General features: G+C 38.4%; 1 protein-coding gene across 3 annotated transcripts; it reads right to left on the bottom strand.

Moving 5' to 3' along the window:
• Nucleotides 1-8,131: 8,131 nt before the first annotated feature.
• On the bottom strand, nucleotides 8,132-13,864 carry LOC125190957 (TLC ATP/ADP transporter). 3 transcript variants are annotated; one of them, XM_048088389.2, is made up of 13 exons: nucleotides 13,617-13,861; nucleotides 13,379-13,543; nucleotides 11,564-11,662; nucleotides 11,345-11,479; nucleotides 11,159-11,227; nucleotides 10,876-10,972; nucleotides 10,690-10,792; nucleotides 9,946-10,156; nucleotides 9,211-9,324; nucleotides 8,953-9,084; nucleotides 8,763-8,843; nucleotides 8,574-8,690; nucleotides 8,132-8,476 (listed from the first exon to the last, which is right to left on the bottom strand). In XM_048088389.2, exons 1-13 carry the CDS (start codon nucleotides 13,722-13,724, stop codon nucleotides 8,375-8,377), a joined length of 1,533 nt encoding a protein of 510 aa, XP_047944346.2. In that variant the 5' UTR covers nucleotides 13,725-13,861; the 3' UTR covers nucleotides 8,132-8,374. The 3 variants fall into 3 exon arrangements, 2 of the variants coding, with proteins under 2 accessions (XP_047944346.2, XP_088915590.1); XM_089059464.1 differs by lacking the exon at nucleotides 11,564-11,662; XR_007171004.2 differs by lacking the exon at nucleotides 8,132-8,476 and having other exon boundaries at nucleotides 8,623-8,690; nucleotides 8,763-8,860; nucleotides 13,617-13,864.
• Between the last annotated feature and the right edge of the window lie 1,882 nt (nucleotides 13,865-15,746).

The raw sequence follows: 15,746 nt of genomic DNA, 5'->3' as shown, positions 1-15,746 counted from the left end.
GTTGGAGGAACTCAAGATACAACTCCAGGAGCTCATGGACCTAGGTTTTGTTAGGCCTAGTGTCTCACCGTGGGGCGCACCGGTACTTTTTGTGAAGAAGAAGGATGGGTCGATGAGGATGTGTATCGACTATAGAGAATTGAACAAATTGACCCTCAAGAACAAGTATCCACTGCTAGGATCGATGACTTGTTTGATCAACTTCGAGGAGACGGTGTGTTTTCAAAGATGGACTTGAGGTCCGGATATCATCAGCTAAGAGTTCGAAGGGAGGATATACCCAAGACTGCGTTTCGCACAAGATATGGACACTGCGAGTTTGTTGTGATGCCGTTCGGTCTAACGAATGCCCCAGCGGTATTCATGGATTTGATGAATCGGGTATTCCACCCGTACTTGGATAAATTCATCTTGGTGTTCATCGACGACGTTCTAGTCTACTCGAAGAACGAGAAGGAGCACGAGGAGCATCTACGAATCGCTTTGGAGACCTTGAGAAACGAGAAGCTATACGCCAAATTCAGCAAGTGTGAATTTTGGCTGAAAGAAGTGAATTTTCTTGGACACTTTGTATCGGCGGAAGGAATCAGAGTGGACCCCGCCAAAGTTGTAGCCGTGCAACGATGGAAGTTACCATCGATGCCAAACGAGATTCGGAGTTTCCTAGGCTTGGCAGGATACTACCGAAGGTTCATAGAAGGGTTCTCCAAGATAGCGAGACCAATGACCCAACAACTTAAGAAAGGAGTCAAGGTGAATTGAACCCCGGAGTGTGAAGCAAACTTTCAACTTTTGAAGGAGAAATTGACTACAGCGCCGGTGTTAGCCGTGCCCGAATCTGGAGTGAACTACGTAGTCTACACCAATGCTTCGAAGGTTGGACTAGGATGCGTGTTGATGTAAAACAACAAGGTGATTGCATATGCATCACGACAATTGAGACCATACGAGTTGAACTACCCAACACACGATTTGGAGTTAGCAGCAGTGGTGCATGCACTAAAGATTTGGAGGCATCATCTCTACGGAATTCAATGCAAAATCTTTACGGACCACAAGAGCTTGAAATATTTCTTCGAGCAGAAGGACTTGAACATGCGGCAACGAAGATGGCTCGAACTAGTGAAGGACTACGATTGTGGCATTAACTACCACCCGGCAAGGCAAATGTAGTGGCAAATGCTTTGAGCCGTAAAGACCATTCGCAACAAGCTTTCCTGACAGAAGAGGAAAGTTTGATACGAGAGTTTAGTAAGTTGCGACTGGAAGTAATAAGAGCACCTAAAACGGTGGAAGGACGGATCGCCACCTTAGTGGTGGAGCCAGATTTGAAAACGAGAATCGTTGCAGCGCAACGAATGGATGCGAAACTCGAAGAGATTCGAGTGGAAGTGAGAACGGGCAAATCAGGAAATTTTAGTGAGGAGTCCGATAATGCCCTCATCTTCGAAGGAAGACTGTACGTGCCCAACAACGAGGAACTCAAGAACGAGATCATGAGTGAAGCTCATGAGACTCCATACACTGCTCACCCTGGAAGCACGTAAATGTACCAAGACTTGAAGAAGTCCTTTTGGTGGAATGACATGAAGAAGGATATCGCGACATTTGTGGAGCGTTGCTTAGCCTGCCAATAGGTGAAGGCCTTACACCAACGACCGTATGGAAAGCTATAACCGTTGGAAATACCCGAGTGGAAATGGGAGCACATCACCATGGATTTCGTGACGGCCTTGCCAAAGACCCTAAAAGGGAACACTGCCATTTGGGTGATTGTAGACCGACTCACCAAATGTGCGAACTTCATACCGATTCCTATAACTCATGGATCGGATAAACTAGCTTGGATTTACATACGAGAAATCGTGCGATTGCATGGAGTCCCAGTGACGATTACGTCTGATCGTGACCCGAAGTTCACATCAAAATTTTGGATTAGTCTACAGCGCGAGCTTGGAACACGATTAAACTTTAGCACGGCATTTCACCCGCAGTCCGATGGACAATCCGAGAGGACGATACAAACTCTCGAGGATATGCTGAGAGCCGTGATTAACATGGCACCGTATGAAGCACTATACGGAAGAAAATGTAGATCATCGCTCTACTAGGATGAAGTTGGTGAGCGAAGGATAATTGGACCCGATGTAGTCGAAGAGATGATTGAAATTGTTCGACGAATTCGTGTGAGAATGAAGGAAGCCCAGGACAGACAAAAGTCTTACGCTGACGTCCGACGGACCGACTTACAATTCCAAGCCGGCGACAAGGTTTTCTCAAGGTATCCCCGTCGAAAGGGATAACGCGTTTTGGTGTTAAAGGAAAGTTGGAACCGCGTTTTATCGGTCCTTATGAAATTCTCGAAGAAGTAGGACTCGTAGCCTATCGATTAGCGCTACTGCCAAACCTTGGGAACGTACACAGCGTCTTTCATGTGTCGCAGTTGCGAAAGTACGTGTTCGACCTGAAACACGTGATTCACTACAAAGAAGTTGCTTTGAATCCGGATTTTGAGTTACGAGGAGTGACCCCAGATAATCTTGGACCAGAAGGTTCAAATCTTGAGGAACAAATCTATTGCCAGCGTAAAAGTACTTTGGAGAAACCACGAATACGAGGAAGCCATGTGGGAGCTCGAGGATAAGATGATGGAACTGTACCCGGAACTCTTTCCATAAAGGTACCAAATTTCGGGACGAAATTTCTTTTAAGAGTGGTAGGATGTAACATCCCACTTTTTCGAACCCTAATTTTCGAGATATAAAATTTTTGCATTAAATGCTTTTAATGCTATGAATATGTGGATTAAATGATGAGTGATTTAATTGCATGTATCGTTGTGACCTAATTGCGATTTGGAGTTGAGATTGAGTTGAATGGTCAAACTTGTGATTTGTGACGTGGCTATTGAATAGTCAACAATGTGGAAAATGTGACGTGGCCGTGGAATGGGCAAAGTCGTTGGAAAATATGACGTGGAGGTGAAATTAGAATGGTGGAATTGTGATGTGACTATGTGAATATCTTGATGCGGGGTGAAATAATATCGTGGCGAATTATTTTCCTAAGGGATGAGTGAGATTAAATAGGATCACTATTTATTTAATTGGGATTTTCGACCCCTCCTATTTATTGGAAAGGAATTCCATTTTTTTTTCTTGGATTTAATTATTGCTTGGGATAATTATTTAAATTAAATCCAAAGTCCGATCATTCCTTATTTATTTGGTGAAATTTTCGGCCCCTATGTTTGTTTCTAGGGTGATTTTCGAAATTCCCCTATTTTATGGGAGAAGGGATTTTATTATTATATTATTTGATCCCTTATTTATTCTCTTCCATAAATAAATTCAAATATCCTAGCATATCTTGCCATATCCTATTTTAATTAGGAAATTATTTAAATTCCTTGTGGGAGAGGAATAAAAACCGCCACTTCCTATTTTATTTGGGAGGATTTATTAATTTTATTCTGCTCCGTGATATTTTATTCTGCTCCGTGATATTTTATTCTACTCCGTGGAATATCCAATTAAATCATGTGCTAATTAAATAGCATATAAATTTGAACTCCCTATTTCTCTCTACCCAATTCACGTTAACTTCTCCAATCAAATCTTCCCAAATCTTTTATTTATTTATTTGGGGATTTAATTATTGCACTCTATAAATAAGAGAGAAGACCTAAACCCTAGATCAAGAAACCCCCCCCCCACCGCCGATCTCTCCCTCTCTCCCCACTCTCTCAAAATTTTCTTCTACTTTTCCCCATTATTTCTTCATCTTGTGAAAAGAATTGAAGTTGAAATTCAAGAATTTGTTGAAGAATCAAGATCTTACTTTGTTTCTTTCGTTCATTCTATTGAAAAGGTATTTTTATTTTGGTCTTTTCTTCCTCTACCAATCAATCGGTGTTCTTGAGTCCACATGCATTTAGATTGAGTGAAGGGGAAATTAATTGATGAATTTGGGATGTATAAGTGTGTGTGTGTGTGTGCATGCCTCGGTATGCGTGCACGTGTGTTGTGTGTGAAAAACACTCATGCATGACACGATTTGATGATAGATCTGGAGTTGTTGTGCGAATAAAAGCGATATGATAATCGTACTTTGATTTTGAATGGTGATATTAAACCTAATCGATGGGAAAAAGGGAAATGTTGGGAACATGCATGATTTTGATCAATGATTGAGACTTACTTGTGATATACATAAATTAAAGGTGATAACTCGCGTTCTCGGTGTGATAGCAAGAAGAAGAACGTGCTTGAAATCTAAGGAGTCGAGGTGGGCTTTATTCTTAAACTCTTCTATGTTGCAAATTTATGATATTGGAGAAATAAGGGTGGATTAAACTGTTATGCCATGCCTGTGATTGCTTTGAATATTGTGTGTGCCTAATGCCTAGATTGCGAGTGCGCTCCATTAGGCTATAGGGCTATATAAACGAATTCGGGTCTGAGTAGGGCCGCAAACCCTATCAGGCTAGTGAACACGGGAGATCGGGAGCCGTCCTTGCTAGTCGGCCGGTCTCGTGGGCGAAAGTGTGACCACACTTCGTCGCACCATATGAATTGTTGATTGATGAGAAAATGTGAGGTATTGTTTGACTGGCCAGTCCGTGAAATATTTTTGTGATACTCGATGTTATTCTTTAAATAAATGCAAAAACTCGAGTTAACTATGGTAAGGGTGGCATAACTATTAAAACGTTTTGGCATGAGTCCACTGAGCAGTGACGAGCGGGTGGCGGTGTTAAGCTAATAAATCGAATAATGATAGGATCGTTTGAAACATCAAGTGGAGTTGTGTCTTCATACATGTTCTTCACTTTTCTCTTGGTTGCTTCTGCTAAACATGAAACTTAGTATCATCGTTTTTTTTTAACTATTTCATTATCGCTTAGAATATTGAGACATAATGCGTTTTTGGGATTATATTGAACCCTTGCTTTTGAGCATATTCCATGATATCTATCCATCATAGCTTTTCTTGATTAAGTCGTTGACTTATTGCTTTAATGGTTCATTAATTACTTCAGTCAATCCCTTTAAATGGAACCCTAGCCTATGTTGTGTTGTTTTTAAGTCTGTCTAGGTAGCATTCGCCGCATTTATTATACCCTAGAATGTCGGGTTGTTACAACACAACTAAGATTAAAGATTTGGGAGATATGACACATATTCTTGGGATCAAAGTTATTTACAATTGATAGATTATGTTGTGTATTCTAGTAATCTTAATTGATAAAGTGCTTATGTGGTTTAACATGCATAGTTCTAAGAAATGGTTTCTTCTCTTTAAAACTTGGAAATAAGGTTAACATATTGAATTCGAATCGGGTTTATCAGGAATTAACCCTAACAATCTTTCATTTGATACTTAAAAGGGATGATTTCGAGTGAAAAAATACTCTCTCGTTCTACCATAAGCAATTCACATTCTCTTTTGAGAAGTCCCACTTAAAATAAATCATTTCTTTTTTAGCAAAAATTACTAATATTTTTTTTTATTTTACTTTATTTTATACTTCACTCTCCCTCTACTTAAGTGGATACTTAAGTGGAGTATATAAATATCATTTTCTTTAATCTCTTTCCAAGAAATAAGGCGCCACTTTTGAAGGGGTGAATGGGGGTATTTCAATGAATCGTATAGTATTTATTGAATCATCTTTATCTTAATTGTGTTATATAATAAATTTAATATCGTAAAATGTTAAGATTAACAATTTTAACATAATATCAAAACAATGTCAACACGGTGTCAATCATTGACATTGTGTTGATATTTCTGTTGCTATTATTTTGTATTTGTTGACATTTTTTAACAGTTCAGATTATAGTTTGAAGTTTGTAAAATATTTAGAGTTTGCATTTAATTACATTCCATATATTTATGGTCTATCGATGTCGTGGATGCAATGTATTTTCCGTCATTTTCAATTAATATTTGTAAATCAATGAGGGTTGATGTTGGAAGATTATGATATTTTGATGTCATTTCTCTCTCGTCAACTCTATGTAATTAGACTGAAAAAAGAAACAAATAAACTAACTCATTATGGACTACATTGTCATACTACACATGTGTACACTATATGGTTCCTCTCTCCTCCTTTCATGCTCAACTATGGAGGTCATGGATGTATGAAAGCTCGTGCCGTTCACAAATGCGGCTATTATTTATGGATAGAGGGGACAATTGTCCTGTGAATGCATTTTATTTTCCGTCGTTTTCAAGTAATGTTTGTAAACCCCCAGGATCATGGTAGACTATGTTTCTTCGTTTTCATTTCTCCCTACGAATTCAATGTAATTAGACGAAAAAAGAAATAAATTAATTAACTATTTATGGATGATGGACTACATTGTCATAATACCCACTATGGTTTCCTCTCTCCTCCTTTGGTGCTCAACTATGGTTTCATTCCGCTTTCCTCCACCGTAAAGGATTTGCTCTTGAAAAAAAAAGAAAAATGAGTAAGGTTAGATTGATTTTGGAATCATATTATCTTTAACCAACAACGGATATATATTATGCAGTCCAATCCACATAGTTGTTTCTAAAAGTGATTGAGAATGATAAAGGATTTTCCCTTAAAAGAATTAGAACGAGAAAGGAAAGATTTATAAGGCTCTATTTAGCAAAGGGTTTTTAGCCTATAAATACATGAACTTTGAATTTTTTTTTATTTTTTCCCAAAATTTTAAAATTTGAATATAAATACATAAACTTTTGATAATTTTGATTTTTCCCCAAAATCTAAAATCAAAACACATGCGGCAAATTAAAGTCTACGTGGCAATTAAATTTATACCAACATATTTATATTAATTAAAAAATAATAAATTTAAAATCCACATCAGCCATCTTTCACCCTTCTTGCTTTTTTTGTCGACCTCTTCGTCAAGGCTCTGCCCGCTGCCGTCGGGATAACGCCAGAGGTGTTCATGTCTCGAGTTCCAACCTGCCGCCTCTCCATCTTGGTGGAAGATTACATCAATGGCGGAAGGTAAAGACGCTCACGTGGTGGACGAGGAACAGCGCCACAGATCGGCTTGTACGGCGGCGATGAGGAGCCATCCGCTGGTGGCAGGGATGAGGATTTGTTTGGAAGGAGAATGTCGAGAAAGGAATCGCGAATGGACTCGATCCGGCGAGAGATCTTCCACCTTTGCACTCAACTCTTCCTCTTCCACGGTGAATTCCTCACGATCCTCTTCGCATCGTCATCCCCATTGCAATGTTGTCGGGGTGCGCGTCGGCGGCGATTGCCATGGCGCACTGCAAGTTGTGGAGGTTTTTGAAGGAGCTTGCGGAGGAGCGTGCAGGAGTTGAGGATGAAGGCGCGAGCTTCGATCTGAACAAGGAGACAGCTGATGGAGATGCACAAGAAAGACTCGGAAGGTGTGGTCGTGCTGATGTGGAATTTAAATTTTTTTATTTTATTAGTTAATATAAATATGTTGGTGTTGTTTTGATTGACACATAAGCTTTAATTTGCCACATGTATTTTGATTTTGGATATTGGGGACAATCAGAAACATTAAAAGTTCATGCATTTATATTCAAATTATAAAATTTAGGGGGAAAATAAAAAAAATCTCAAAGTTCATGTATTTCTAGGCAAATAACCCTTTAGCAAATTAGTACTTCATCCGTCTAACAAATATTGTCCATTTTTACCATTTCGACCGTCCACGATATATTGTCCACTTTGTTTTTTTCTTCCTTTTTGGTAAGCGGAACTCACATTCCACTAACTTATTACGCTCATATTCTATTATAAAACTAATACTTCATATATCCCAAAAATATAAGGACATTTGGAATGACACGGAAATTATTAATGGACATAATTGATAAAGTAAGAGAGATGAGAAGAAGAGTAGTTAAAATAGTGTTAGTGAATAGTGAAACCTACATTATTATTAATGGTTAATAATAGGCCCTAGTGATATAAGTTGTAAATAAATTGATGTATATAGATAATGCATTTTTTATTGGATGGGTGAAAAAAAAGTGTCATTATTGTTATGGGACCGGAGGAAGTATATAAAAATAAGAACCATATTTCACTAACTTTTTCAAATCTCTTTTTTTAACATTTCTCATAACTCATGCCGAGTTTGACGGAAGGAAATGGGCACCAGCCATAAAACTTGTCGATTTTGATATAAATTTCATAGTTCCAAGATACAAGTCGTAATCTCATTACATGTTTATAAAAACATGAATTTCAAGGTGAAAATTGATAAATCAGCTAATATATTTGGCAATGGCAATGGCAATGGCAATGGCCAACGATTTGGCAACCATATTTTTGCCTTGCTTCTGATGTGTATGTATTGCTACAAGAACCTGTAAAACATCATCTTGATGACGTTTCCGATCGTTGAGATGATCTAAGCTTTGCTAGTTGTTGTTGTCGTCGTCCTAAAAGGAATGCTGTTGCCAACCATATGAAACACACCTGATAAGCAGAAGCAAAGCAGACCAGCTATTAGCCTGTATACAGCCACGCGATGAAGGTTTAAGAATGCATGAAGGTCGGGGGAGTAATAACGTACAGGCAACGCGTAAAGGGAGGTAGTAGAGGCACTGCCGTTTAAACTGCCTGACAAGAGCTTGTACATCCCGGCTGCAGTGGCGTCTCCAAGCCTTTGGACGATTACATCTATGCATACCTGTGATGATAATTTTGGTGAGACGTAACCTTATAACTAGAGATGCCATGTAATAAAATGATATACGCGCACCTTTGCTTTGTACTTCTCGTCTTGTGTAACAACCGTGAATAACAGCTCTCTCCCTGGCCTAGTGACAACGTATATTACCACCTGACGCAACAAAAGGGCTATATCAATTTGTTACGTCTCTGGCCTAACAGACACGGTAACAGGTTATTAGAGACTGGGTGACGTAAGGTAAAAAGTAAAGCAATTGAACCTTCCGTAGAGTTTCTGATATGGCAACTGCTATCCATGATGGCCATACAGATAGAGCAATCAGATTTACAAACCCAACGAGTGGCGCAGAACAAATTGCTGCCGTAACCCCAGCAATGGTGAGGATATGCCCCTATGCAGATAGAGCATTCAGATTTACATAAGGCACCGAGATCCTTGTTTATTGAAATGATTGGAGAAAAACCATGGACCTCAATGAATGCTCACAATAAAAAGTAATATGCGAATGTATCCATACCGTAAGAGTTAGTTGTCCGCCAAGGATGAAAACAGCAATAAAGCTGTTGATTTGTGCAAACAATTTCCTTCTACCAACAGGACTTGTAACCGTGCTCGCAATAACAGTCACTTTCTGCATCAATTTGACGAGAAGGCAGCTTTAACAAAGAAACCAACTAACAACAAATCCAGTTCCAAGCAAAAATGATTTATCAACATACTGAAGCCTGAAAATGTCGAGTTAATGATGCATATTCTCAATTACAAAAGTTATGATACTTATAGATTTGAAATCCTTGTCTTACAATATGCAATTCTGCAGAAACCCTCTTTCTTAACATACAGTTGTCATCTGGAAAATGATTATTCAGATAATTTGGTACTAACTTATTCTTAACAGAATGCACTTCTTGAAAACTAAGCAAATACACAAGTTTTCTTTTCCAGTATTCTCTCTCTTAACTATTTTCTTGGATTGATTCATAGACAAGTTTATTCAAATGCATGAAACAAAATCTATAGCATTAGAAGAATAAAGTTATGAAATCTGATCTTGTGGAATAATAGAATGGCATCCAAGTCCTATTTGCAACTTGTCAAGTTTCAATGCTTGCATCATCAAAAGTCAATCAAGAGACTAGGCAAGACATGATCAAGAATAATCAAATAAGAGATACGGGATTAATAAGAAAAATTATCAAAGACAACTCTGCAACAAACCATTGAAGTCTCTGATGAACACACGTCTTCTCACCTGGAAGTAGAAGAAAGAGGACACCAATGCACTTAGCCAAAGGAATAGTGCAACTTGTAATAAATAGGTCGATGATAATATAAGCTGCAGACCCTCCAATATAACCCAGATTTGTGGTTTTACTTTGGAAGTAGAGGTTCTGGGAGAAGATGCTTGTAGAGCCATTTCACTCTTTCCATCAGACTCACTTATATGATCATTATCAGCTTTTCTACATGCCACAATAAGTAAATTGAAGAAACATAAGGTTTGGAAATATAAAGTTCCTTCATCGGTAAAATAAATGCTTGTGATTAACAAGGTCATGGTTTACAAAATACATGAGGTATAGTAAATAATCAATGTCTAATGAACAAAATATAGGGATATTTATGAAAAACTTCATGAATTTTATATATTGAAGATATTTCATTCATGCGAACTAAATAGTAGTACGACAGTTTATACTTCAGGGTTAATCATCTTCAGGCAAAAAATGGATATTATTTAGCAACATTGAGCATTCCAAATAAATCGTGTGATCCAATCACAAGAGATGGTACTAACGCAAAGAATCAACAGGAATTAAAATAGATACAGTCAAGTCAATGACCAGATATTCTTTTTTTGGAAAAAAGAGATAAAAATTGAGGAAGAAACACTCTTATCTACTAAAATATGCCAGAACTTATTAAGTATGACAAATAGGTTGTAGAAGTCAGTCAATAAGGTAGGGAAAGAAGCAGAAAACATAAGAAATAATACCTTAAGGGAGACAATTCTTCTGGAGGCTGGGAAACATCCTTGTTGATCCCTACCGAAGACTGCGCAGCAAATTCCAACAAGAGAGCAGAAACAAGAAGCAAATCTAAATGAACCAACTCCAGAGTCAGAGAACAAACGAAATAACAAAGAGAGAGACAGAGAGATGTAGACAAAGAAGAGTCATACACGGGCCAACCCATGCCATTCCTGTAGCAAAGAGTGAACCAAAGAGCTGACCTAGCGTAGCACCAGCACCAATAAACCCAAACAATCTTGACCCTGACTGAAATCAAGTGGTTACAGAGTGAAAATGCCGAGAAGGACCTCCGAACAAGATTAAGTAAGTAAAGACTGGCATCCTAAGTGTTATGGTTATGAACTTGGGATAAAAGGATTCGCTAGTGCTCTTTGTGAGGATATAATTAAAATAGTAGGTTAGATTCCAGCAGACATACTGAAGCACACCAACCTCACTATCCATCACATCAATTACTCTCGCCCACGTTGAAGAGATAGTTATAAGATTAAGAAGTGCAACCTGTTGAAACAGATGATAAAACAAAATATTACAGGAGAAATAAGTGGAGACGATATAATGAAAATTATAACTGAGGACAATCTAAATTTCATAGTTGTGAGGTGAACTCCATTATACCCAAAGAAACATGGCAATCCTCACTGAAATGTAAAACCACCCGTGGCTTTCCCAGCCACCTGAATTAGATGTAATGGTTTCATCGACTGCAACCTTCATCTTATCCTTTAAAATGGTTTTCACTGGAAGCGTTTCCTACGTAAGCAGATAACTTATCATAATCCCACAAGAGATGTGAACAAAACAACTGTTGAAGAATGAGACTGCTATGCTCTTTACCTTGGCTTTAAATGGTGAACTTCCAGGTATAGAAAAATTCCATAGAACAAAGAATATAACAAGAGAGAAGCTAAAAAACCGGTGTATCAAGAATAAAGCCTGAAGTAGGAGAAGAAATTGATCTTAGTGGCAAATGCATGACTTTCCAAGATATAAATTGACAAAGTAGCTTAGAATAAAATAATTGAAAGAAAAAGGCACAAACTAAGGATAAGTTTAATTGATCTCATGATTCATCATCTCACCTTCAGCCTTATGACTAATTTAATCTTAGACAAATCCTATTGTGGCTTATCTCATATTGTATTTCACTATTATCTTGTCTAACGAACTGAACCACCAAAGGAGTCAGCTTTTACAAGATAAACTCAAACAATCAAGGATTAAGTTTCACTTAATTAAAAGACTCGAAAATACTAATAACTCCAATACTTCATATGTTCTCTTCATACTTTCTTACTCCCACTTGGTCACGTCTCTCTTCTCTCATTCCAGCTCATGTGTGGCCTTCTTCATGGCCCATCTGATGCTCCACAACTGACAGAAGGCCCTCCATCCTCGTAAGTAAAACAGAAGACACGACTTGTTGGCCACGGAACATGTATCCAAGTACAGGCTAAAATATCAAGCCCTTTTTCTTCTTGCATTTTGTCATCTTTCGGCTATTCATTCCCTGAAGCATCCTTGGATGTGAACAACACACCCTCAAACACCCTAGTCAACATTTTCCTTTGAACATCTCATGCATACGTCGTGAGGAGTAAAGATGGAAAGCTGAGTTCACATCCCTCGATTTGTTTAGGATATGGAAGGTACGAAAAGTTAGCGCGTTTTTTGTTTGGTAGCACGAATTACGGAAGAAGGGTCTGAGAATTGAAGTGAGACAGCAGAGATTGGTTTCTAACTTTCTCTAGAAGCGATTCATATCAGTGAGATGAGTGAAACAGAAAGATTCCTTATTTCGGCTTCACAACCTCAGGAACAAGTTCAATTACGAGGGAGTAAAAATTATACGTTATGTTGCCTTAGACCTCCTTCAACCCACTCTATCTTTATTCTAAACAAAAGGAGGGAGTTGAATCCAATCCTCTCCCTCCCAAAATCCCCTTTGCAACCTCAACACATAAAGTTTATCATTTTGGATTCCTCTAGGTTAATAGAAAGCTAAAACAGTGCAAGGCTGTAGCACAGGCACAACAATAGAAAAGACTAAACTTCTTCCTACTTCCTAGTTCCTTCTGCCATTATGATAGGGATAATCACGATAGAGATATAAATTACATAACTTTTTACCAATAATATTTGACAATAAGAACTGCAATGGTTAAAGTATCACAACACTTCTATTGCACTTCACAATCAATAGTGAAAACAGGCATACATTGATACAAGCAACATTGAATTTCAAATATGAACTGAAGTCTGTTGAGTCATTGACAATAATAAGGTTACAGATCATAACACAGCCGGGTTGTGACTATGTTCATCCTTCCATTTCTAAACACCACGTCTTTCCACAGGGCAGAATCATCCACTAGTTTTGATGGTTTCCTAAACCAACCACTCAACTAGCAATAAGTCACTAACAACATTCTTATCTTCCCTAATTTGTCCGAAAACTAAAACTAAAATCGACCTCACCTTCGACCAAAGAATTAGCCGAATTCTCAAACTCAAATAATTCAAGAACCATAACATCAAAATTTAAATCCTAGCAGAACAAATATGCTACCAATTGGATAACAAGAAAAGGTAGGCCCTTTTTCTTCCCAAACAGCTAGCTGAAATTAGGTAGATTACCAAAACAATTCATACTTTTCCTTTGGAGAGATTCGGCAGAGAAAAAACGAGGGTGGAAAGGGGCGCAGCAACCAAGGTGAGCAGCAGTGATCCGACGAAGAGACTCGGGAGATTACCCAAACCCAGCGATATCGCACCTTCATCCCGTAACGGAAGGACCACGAAATACGCACTCAATATCTGGAAATTTTCAAAAACCCGTTACCCACCAAGCATAAGAAAAAGTTCAAATCTTTTGTTGAGCAAGACTTACAAAGAAAAATGAGGAGGTTGAAGAGATCAATGCAGAGGTCTCGTGGGGATGAACAGTAACGAATATTGAAATGAATGATTCTACACGAGATTTATCGATGATTACCATTCTGACCAAAAATGATATAGTGATCTTTCAACGACAAAGGGGAAATCATGGATGGGAAATTGGGGGATTGGGAGTTTGTCTAAAAGCGTAAGCTTGAAACTGAAAGTCAAGAAATCGAAAATGGGTGGCATTTCTTTTAGGACCCTCCAATTCTGTTAATTTGTGTATTGCTCCATCGTGCATGAGATTTGTGAAACTAGTACTCTTCCGTTTCACTGAAGATGCTCATTTTTTTATTAGTTGTTTAAATTAAAATGATTTATTACTAAAAATAGAAACCTTTTATCTTTATTTTATTCCTTATTTATTACTTTACTCTTTTCACTTAACACACAAGATAAAGTTGCATAAAATCTAGTGTCGCTTAAGGAAGGGGTCACCTTCCTTGGGATGGAGGGAATATTAATTTTGTATATTGGTTGATTTGAGTGGCCTGATATTCAGCTTTTTATAGTACTTCAAAGGCATGATGTTTATGCTAGCTCCTAAGTCGGCGTCGCAGAGGTTTTATCCACTTTGCCATCTCCAATAGAGCACCTAATAATGAATTGACTGAGATCTCTCTACTTCACGACCCTCTACTTCTAGATAATCTCGCTGCAGTGGAGAGGTAACTTAAGATCAGTCTTCTTTAGCTTTTATTTCCTCATCACTGTCTTGCTCAACAGTTTTGCTTACCTAGAGATTTTCTGCAATGTGTCAACAATAGGAAGGTTAGTATGAACTTTACAAAATATATTTAAGAAGTGTTTAAATTGCTCTTCATGCTTAAACTTCTTTTTGGGCTGAAAGGGGAAAACAATCCCATTGTGCTGCACAGGCTGTTTAGATTCGGCTGCTACTGCCTCTTTTCCAGCGGCCCGCTGTGGTTTGTCCAGCAGTCCGCTGGGAAGTCCCCAAATTTTGTCCCAGAGGTGTTGGCTTCATCCTTTGGCTTCTTGGAAACCCACATCTTGTCGATATCAGCAACCCGTGCTGCTGTCTTCGCTATTTCCACCTCTATCTTCTTCTGGACTTGATCCATTTGAGTTTTTATGATCAAGACAGTAAAGGCAATGGTGTTCATTTCCGCCTCAAGGTTGTTCAACCTTGCTTCAACGACCCCAATCTTGGTCTCGTTTGCTTTCCTATCTTCCATTAGCACTTCCAAGATCTTCAAGATTCATTGCTCGTACTTAATAGGGCTCGTTTCAAGCTTGGTTTTATGGTGGTTGTTACACTAATCGAGGCCTTAATGTTTAGAAAAAGTGGATGTTTAAATGTGCAGGAAATGAAAAGCAGCAAAGTGGTAGTGAGTAGTGATCGAAGCAAGAAAATGACCAAGAATTGAGGCAAACTGATCAAGGAAGCAAGATGACCATGCCGAGTAGCGGTGTGAACTGATCAAGAGAACGGGCCATGCTAAGTAGCGGAACAAACTGATCAAGAGAACCCGATACACAATGAAAGACGCGAAAGGATGAGTCGGGGGAGAGAGAAGAAAGAGTGCCCTTTTTAGCAAGGGGCATTAATGCCAAATCAGGAGGATCTTGCCCTAGGGATGGTGCCCCAAGACGTCCTATAAATAGAGGAAGAAATGTGGAAGAAAATCATCTATCATCACTCACTTTACATTCTCACACATACACTACAGAGTTAGCAGCATGGAGAAAGGAGGTTGCGGCAGCTTGAGTCAGAGTTTACCACGGCCACACTCTCTTCTTCCTCGTCTTGGAGGAACAGAGCTTAGTTTAAAAAGAAACTTTTGTTCGTTAACAATTTCCTAAGTCTCAGGGGTTGATACTTGTTTACTTTGTATTCCATTTATTTTTTGATGCTCTATTGAATCCACTGTTACTTTTAAGTTTTCTTTCAGTTAAATTGTAATTTTCAAGTTTGTTGATGTTCCATCTCTGAATCTGAAGTTCTTTTGTTGTTTTAGTTTAAATTGTTTGGAGATTTGTTGTTTAAGATGGGGTTTGTAATGGATGTTGGTTTAAATCTGGAGTTTTCGGAGTTGGATTTTGTTCTGATAATGTTTGG

The sequence above is a fragment of the Salvia hispanica genome, chromosome 5 (genome assembly GCF_029641045.1).
Source record: "Salvia hispanica isolate PSC_SH4W2 chromosome 5, Shi_PSC_v1, whole genome shotgun sequence".
NCBI lineage: Eukaryota > Viridiplantae > Streptophyta > Magnoliopsida > Lamiales > Lamiaceae > Salvia > Salvia hispanica.
Note: the sequence above shows the minus strand (reverse complement) of the source record. Positions and strands in the feature narration are given on the sequence as shown.

Excerpts from the sequence above, each read along its gene's own strand:
- LOC125190957 (XM_048088389.2), bottom strand. The coding sequence starts at position 13,724 with ATGGTAATCATCGATAAATCTCGTGTAGAATCATTCATTTCAATATTC. Across the intron at positions 11,663-13,378 it reads CGAATCTCTCCAAAGGAAAA|GCTTTATTCTTGATACACCG; the intron begins GTATGAATTGTT and ends CTCCTACTTCAG. Across the intron at positions 10,973-11,158 it reads TTGATGTGATGGATAGTGAG|TCAGGGTCAAGATTGTTTGG; the intron begins GTTGGTGTGCTT and ends ACTTGATTTCAG.